This window comes from Danio aesculapii, chromosome 15 (assembly GCF_903798145.1).
Source record: "Danio aesculapii chromosome 15, fDanAes4.1, whole genome shotgun sequence".
In the NCBI taxonomy this organism is placed as follows: Eukaryota; Metazoa; Chordata; class Actinopteri; order Cypriniformes; family Danionidae; genus Danio; species Danio aesculapii.
The window spans coordinates 6726265-6734080 of NC_079449.1; the positions used below are offsets into that span (position 1 = coordinate 6726265).

General features: G+C 38.2%; 1 protein-coding gene across 1 annotated transcript; it reads left to right on the top strand.

The window, feature by feature from the left end:
* Positions 1-4125: 4125 nt before the first annotated feature.
* LOC130242039 (uncharacterized) lies at positions 4126-7816 on the top strand. The gene is made up of 3 exons (XM_056474058.1): positions 4126-4269; positions 6969-7090; positions 7207-7816. The coding sequence occupies exons 1-3, from the start codon at positions 4126-4128 to the stop codon at positions 7814-7816; spliced, it is 876 nt and encodes a 291-aa protein (XP_056330033.1).

The window sequence follows — 7816 nt, forward strand, 5'->3', positions numbered from 1 at the left end:
AGCTCAACACATACAACATGATGATGATTTGTGGGCAAACATTTAAAATGAAATGTATATATATAAAAATCCAGCAAAATGGCTAAATATTGAGCTCTAGCAGCTAAAAAACCGCTTGGAGTGACTCAAAATGTTAACATTCCATCAGGTGGTGCTATTTACACAACCACTTTGTAAATGTTAATCACCTACACCAGCATAGGACTTCTGTATCATTACATACTTTTTGGGGGTTTGTTTGTTTGCTGTTGTTTTGGTAAACACTGTGGAATTTCCTTCATAAATTCAAAGACCTCTCATGATCACGAAACGTCATGGGTGTGTTTCTCAAAAGCAAATGTAAGTGTTGGCTCACAAATGTTATATCATGTGCTTGTATGGCATGTGAATCATGTTTGGTCAGCACATCACTGTTTGCATAGGGAGAAAGCAGACACTTAAGGAAATCTAGACTCATGGTGTCCCATACTCACAATTTGTGCCCTACATTTCATTCATTCACTTGATACACACAGCTGTGGGTAGTGACCACACACACACACACACACACACACACACACACACACACACACACACACACACACACACACACACACACACACACACACACACGCACGCACACACACACACACACACACACACACACACACACACACACAAAGGTGGCCATTTCCACCACAAACATCTGCATATCTCCAAATCCAAAACTGGCACACACTCTGGAAACCGACACATACTTTCTATAGATCTGGACACTCTCTAACATTAGATTTTTTGTGGCCCATGTCTGGCGCAGACACTATCAGACAGATCTGGCAAAGATCCAGCAAGATCTTGCCTTTGTCAAGGTTGACAATACAGGTGCCACTGGAGTTCATTTAAAATGTGTAACATGATGCGATTAGATATGCAGAGAGTACAGAAAATTATATGACTCAAATAACATTTAATTGTCAATAAATAGATTTATTGCCAATGCCGTAAAAAGAGAAAAGAAAAATATAGTACAGTGTAAATGCAAGCGTATAAGTGCACAAGTGTACTGCTTTTAATATACAAGCTATGCACTGTAAAAGAATCCATAATTTAGCAGTTTTCTATATTATGTGATTCTTGTTTTTATTTTTCCCACTTGTTTACGCTTTTGAATTGCATTATGGGGCCTTGATCTTTTTTACAACAACTTTGAACCTTGAACAGTGTCTTTTACTGACATTTTTAATAGTTTAAAGTGATAAATTTTGGGTTGGTGTTGTATATTAAGGTAACGCTACGGTTACTAAAGAAACCCTTCGTTCCCCGAGGGGGGAAAAGGAAATGCTATGTGGAAACTTCCACTATGGGGATTTCGTCAGAAACCAATCATCTGATAGAGTATAAAAACGGGCCAATTAAATGCCAATGAGTTGGCGGTGTCAGCGTGCACAGCTGGCGTCAATGACAATTAGTCATGCTATAAAGACGCGGCTAGTGCAATGCTCGACTTCCTTTTCTAGCTGAAGAGACTTTCACGCTCAACAGCTAAGGGACAATCGTTGTGGCGAAGGAACATAGCATTTCCGTTCCCCCCCTCAGGGAATGAAGGGTTACTTTAGTAACCGTAGCGTTCCCCTTCGGATGGGAAACTCCAATGCTATGTGGAAACTTCCAATATGGGGAAATCTATGGAAAACGCCACAACGAAAGAACCTTACCACGTCCCTGGCGAAGGGCGTGCTACACAGTAGAGCGAGCGCACCTGCATCGCCCCGAGACGCAACCTTCCAATGTGTCCCCTGGCCCTTACTTACCTTTCTTACCTGTTCAGGTTTAGCTATATTTTTCGGGGAGTCGCAAATAACCCAGTAAAATAGGGTTTTGAATACAACAATACGCTGGGAAAGTGGTCAGTCCTGAAAGGTAGGACGCTGCTTAGATCACCTGCTACCCAAAAGAGGGAAGACCTGGTGACAACCTGTGGACTAGCCCAGAGATGGGGAGTACATGCATAAGGATGGTTAGCGGGGAGGGAAGACACGTGCCCGCCTAAAAAAGGGGGGACTTGAGTGAGCTTATGGGATCACCAGCGGGGGATCACACATAACAGGCACCTTTACCCAGAACGCAGGCTGACCAGTGGGCATGCCAACAACATAACGAGCCAACACCTGACTCCTCCACTGAGTCAGATGCTGGGGGTCTCGGAGGAACTCTGCAGGGTTTGTCAAATGGGAAACTAAACTGACAAAGCTGAAAAGGCGCACGTATCTCCGTGTTAGGGAGAATAGCACCTCGGATGATGCACTTCTGCATAAGCATTCTGAAGCGCAGCCTGTGAAGTCAGCGGTTCAAAACGCGCAGATCTAGGATTGGCCATAGCTCTTTTTGGGCATGATGAAGTTTGGGCTGTAAAACCCGCTCTCCATCTCTGCTGGAGGGACCGGCTCGATTGCATCCTTCACCAGGAGGACAGCAATCCCCTCTCGCAAGACAAGGGCGGATGCAGGGATGAGCCTGGTGAAATACATGCCCGTGAACTTGGGAGGCCGTTTCGTGAACTGTATCACATAGCCGAGTCTGATCGTACGGATGAGCCACTGCGATGGGCTGGCCCGCGCTAACCAGGCAGGCAGAGCCCCCGCTAGTGGTGCCACCCGCACGATTGCTGACGTGCCAGCGGCGGGGCAGCATGGAGTGAGTGGGCTTACCCGGGGAGCGCTGGGGTCTCGTGGGAGAGCAGGAGACAAGAGGTTCACTCTCGTCTTGCACCCAAACTCCAGAGAAGCGGCTGGGAATGGGAGAGAAAGGAGACCGTTCTCTCGCGCTCCGTGAGCCATTGGCGAAATGCACCGATCCTGCGAGCTGGAAGGCATAGCGTCCCAAACTGGCAGTGTTCGGGCTGTAACATCCGGGAAAGGGGAAAAATGCTCTGTCTTTGAGGATTTGATGGCGTTTTTTTTTTTTTACGCCGTTAAATGAAGAGCCTCGTGTCGCTGAACAGGCCAGCCTGGGATATGGATGAGTTAAGAAAGCGAGCTTTGTCAACATCACGCACATCACCAGGTTTAGCCTGAGGTGACATTCCTGGGCCACTAATGTGACCATCGTCCTTCCCAGGGCACACTGCCGACCACGGCTGAAGCAGCCTGGGGAAGCACGGCCACAAAGTCTGCTTCTAGATTCGACGCCGCGCTCATCATCCCAGAAGAAAGGAGCGGGTTCGAAACCTCATCAGACATTGACAGCCCACCCTTCAAGCATGGTGAAGATGGAAGCGCATGCAGATCGGGCAGAAAAAAGTGCCCTCAAGACTGCGTGAGCTTACTGCGCACTTCCAGGAAGAAGGGGACGGAAGGCTTTGAAGGTCTTAGCCTTCAAAGATAGCAAGAAAATTTTCACAGTATTTCCTATAATATTTTTTCTTCTGGAGAAAGTCTTATTTGTCTTATTTCAGCTAGAATAAAGGCAGTTTTTAATTTTTTAAAACCCATTTTAAGGTCAAAATTATGAGCCCCCTTAAGCTAATTTTGTTTTCGACAGTCTACAGAACAAACCATCGTTACCATCATACAATAACTTGCCTAATTACCCTAACCTGCCTAGTTACCCTAAATAATCTAGTTAAGCCTTTAAATGCCACTTTAAGCTGTATAGAAGTGTCTTGAAGAATATTTAGTCAAATATTATTTACTGTCATCATGACAAAGAGAAAATAAATCAGTTATTAGAAATGAGTTATTAAAACTATTATGTTAAGAAATGTGTTGAAAACATCTCTCCGTTAAACAGAAATTGGGGAAAAAATTAACAGAAGGGCTAATAATTCAGGCGGGCTAATAATTCAGTTGTCAGTTGTAATGTAAGTTGAGATGACTAGAAAAGTTCATTTGAAGCAAGCACAAAATTTAGGGAGCAGTCTTTTTTGTTTTTGTTTTTTTCACAAATTGACATATTTGACAAATGATAAAAAGTTGTGGTTTTACTACTTAACAAAGAAAACATTCTCCAGTAAGTTTTTCCAGTATATTTACCCTGACGTTAGCTCAAAAGTATTCTGGGTTTGTGTTTTTTGGCATTTGGAAAGGGAGTTTGCTCATATAAGGAGATGCTTAAGCCATGCCAAAAGACCCCCATGAAAAAGAGTAAATGAACTCCATTGATCTTCCTAATGTTGAAGAAGAGGGTCGGTCAGCAGTCCAGCATCATAAATACCACCTCCATCACCAGCATCTTTATCTTACCTCTGAAGACGACTCTCACATCTACCCTGAACCAGAACCAGCATCAATGGTCAGTAATGCTCAAATCTAACATGATCATTCTGTTTTTCATTTCATTTGTGTTAGAGCTAATCATTTATTTTAGTGCATTTTTATCAGTGTAAAAATAATCAAAAATGATCCTCAAGAGAAAGTACAGATACTGAGTGAAAACGTGTTGGCATGGGTTTCCTCCGGGTGCTCCCATAGTTCAAACACATGCGCTATAGTTGAATTGGATGAACTAAATTGGCCGTACTGTATGTGTGTGAATGAGAGTGTATGGGTGTTTCCCAGTGATGGGTTGCAGCTGGAAGTGCATCCGCTGTGTGAAACATAAAACGGAACAGTTGGCGGTTCATTCCGCTGTGGCGACCCCTGACGAATAAAGGGACTAAGCCGAAGGAAAATGAATGAATGATGAAATATACTTGGGTATAAGTGCAGCTTTAAAAAGTGAAGCTTTACATTTGTACTTAAGTATAAAAAGTAAAAGTAGCCTATAGAAGAAATAAAAAAAAGCTGTAATTAATATACAGTGTAAAGTTAAATAAATATAATAAACTAATTTGTCAGACAGACAACCAACGTTGGGTAAAGTTAGAAAATAAAATTGTTTGGAAAAATAAGAAGAGACCACTAAACAATTGATCAGGTTTTCTGGATTTATTAGTTTGAGTAAAATGTTAATATTTGCTTTATTCTTGAATGTCCAAATATTAAATCAAAATATAGCCATTTAAAGCATTTTAAACAGAAAATGTTAATTGGTCAGAATAAAATTTAATATTAATTTATTGTCACAAAAAATCTGGGTAACACTTTATTCTAATTACACACTATGAATCATTTATTAAGCATAAGCAAAGAGTTAATTCCTGATCTGTTAAGCATTAACTCTACATTAAGAGATGTTAGTAAGCAGTTTATAACTGCTGATACAAATGCTCTTTAAAGCACATATATAATGTGCTTAATGATTGTACTTTCATACATTGTTAATTATTATTTTTCATTACTAAATTTGGGAATAGCACTTGAGAATTGTTGGTGGTTTTTAAGATCATTCAGAATGCGTAAGTAAAGAGTTAAAACATTCATATATTCAGGCATATAGTAATAGTTAATTTGTATGTTATTAAACGCTTTATTAACACAACTTCATCCAGTTTTGTGACCTAATCTAAAGTGAGGACTATTGATGCTTTAAAATCTTTTATTAATGATAGTTAAAGGCTCAGTTAAATTTTAAACAGGAAAAGAAGAAAATAAATGATTTTATTCATTTCTATTCATTTAAAGATACTCAAATGAAACTTTATCAACTGAAAAATAAATCTTTGCAATCTTAACTAAAATAAAACTACTCTACAGTTTAAACATCGCTAATAACACTGAAATGTTTTATCATATATATATATATATATATATATATATATATATATATATATATATATATAAATGGGGTGACGCGGTGGTGCAGTGGGTAGCATGACCACCTCACAGCAAAAAGGTCACTGGTTCGAGCCTCAGCTGGATCAGTTGGCATTTCTGTGTGGAGTTTGCATGTTCTCCCTGTGTTGGTTTAGGTTTCCTCTGGGTTCTCCAGTTTCCCCCACAGTCCAAAGACATGCGGTATAGGTGAATTGGGTAAGCTAAATTGGCCGTAGTGTATGTGTGTGTATGGGTGATTCCCAGTAATGGGTTGCAGCTGGAAGGGCATCCCGCAGCGTAAAACATATGTTGGATAAGTTGGTGGTTCATTCCACTGTGGAATATATATATACTGTGTGTATATATATATATATATATATATATATATATATATATATATATATATATATATATATATATGTATATATATATATATGTATATATATATATATATATATATAATATATATATATATATATATATATATATATATATAATATGATATTGTTGTTGTTTTATTAAATTTTACATTATATTTAAACTTTACAGCAATTACATTTTTTAGATAAGATTGCAAAGATTTGTTAATTTGATACTGAGCCTTTAATTATCATTTATTAGGGATTTAAAAAGCATAAAAAGGTGCCCAGTCTTTTAGATTAGGTCACAAAACTGGATGAAGTTGAGTTAATAAAGCATTTAATAACATACAAATTAACTATTGGTACATATATATATATATATATATATATACATAATTTTAAGTAAATGTCATCAGTGGTTTGCATAAGAAGACAAAGTTTTAATTTCCTGAAATAAATATAAAAAGTTCATTCAAACCAAAAAAGGTATCCAGTACCTCAATATTTTCCTATACAGATGTACAATAAACTAAAGCAATGCTGTGTGAAAACCCATATCATTTGTAATTGCCCATTTAACATATTTAATAAACATAAGATGAAGGAAAATGAAATGTATATAAGTAACTTTAAATGAAATGTATATAAGTAAATTTTATTATATAACATCATAAGCAATGTAAAAAGCAGTTTCTTCTTCAGAAATATACAATAGCAAATGAGTACAAGTCCATAAAAATAAAACTTAAGTACAGTGATCATGTACAATTATTATTAAACGTATATGTTACACCCCTAGTATTTATTTATTTATATTATAATTATTATTTGTATTTTGTCATCATACTGGTGACGTAACAAAATACAAAGCTCAGGACAAGAGGATTGTCTTTGTAACAATCTCAACTGTAAAATGTGTGGTTTTTCTTTTCAGCAGTTCACAATGATGTTTCTGAGGGGTTTCCTGCTGCTCTTTCTGCTTCTCCGCTGGACAGAAAGTGAGGAGGAAGTGAACCCAATGACTCTTGTCCAAATGATAAACTTTGTTAACATGGTGTAAGTGTACTGCACACAAATGGAGAATTTATGGTCCTCTATGATGCGAGTGAAAGTAACAAATGATTGGTAAACCATGTTTAATCTGCTGATCTTTTCTATGTTATGTTATACAGATTTAAAAACAACATATCAGAGCGTCCATATGCTGTCGGCATTAATGTACCAAGGAATCAATGTCTCGGCCAAATCCAGTTCCAACCAGAAAATCTTGAAGGTTTGTGGAAGAACTTATTAAGGAATGAGACATACGCACAACAGGTGCAAAATAAACTTTATAATGACTGCAATGGGTATTACAAAGCTACAGATATCGTTGCAGTACACAGTGAAGCTGTAAGTTGCAAAGACACAGAAGATTGCAGGAGTTCATCAGTGTTTTCTCTGCTCAATGATCCTGCACATGCACCATTCACAGAACTATTAGAAAGAGCAAAAGACAGCTGCACTGTTCTCTTTACCACATATTGTCCCAATCTAAATAAAACAGGTCAATATAACATTAAAGATGCACTTGACAACTGGATAAACCACACTGGAGTTAAAGCTTTTGTCTTTGAGAAAGGAATTGGCAATAATTTCTGTGATGGCTCAGAGACCTTTTCCAAGAGTGTGCCTGATGTTCCACTATATCACTGTATGAATGAAACATGTTGTGCCTGTAAAAATGGTAACTGTGTCCCACCATCACCAGCACAAATGAATTCACAATGTAAACGTATGTAA

Excerpts from the sequence above, each read along its gene's own strand:
- LOC130242039 (XM_056474058.1), top strand. The coding sequence starts at position 4,126 with ATGAACTCCATTGATCTTCCTAATGTTGAAGAAGAGGGTCGGTCAGCA. Across the intron at positions 4,270-6,968 it reads AACCAGAACCAGCATCAATG|CAGTTCACAATGATGTTTCT; the intron begins GTCAGTAATGCT and ends TTTTCTTTTCAG. Across the intron at positions 7,091-7,206 it reads ATAAACTTTGTTAACATGGT|ATTTAAAAACAACATATCAG; the intron begins GTAAGTGTACTG and ends TATGTTATACAG.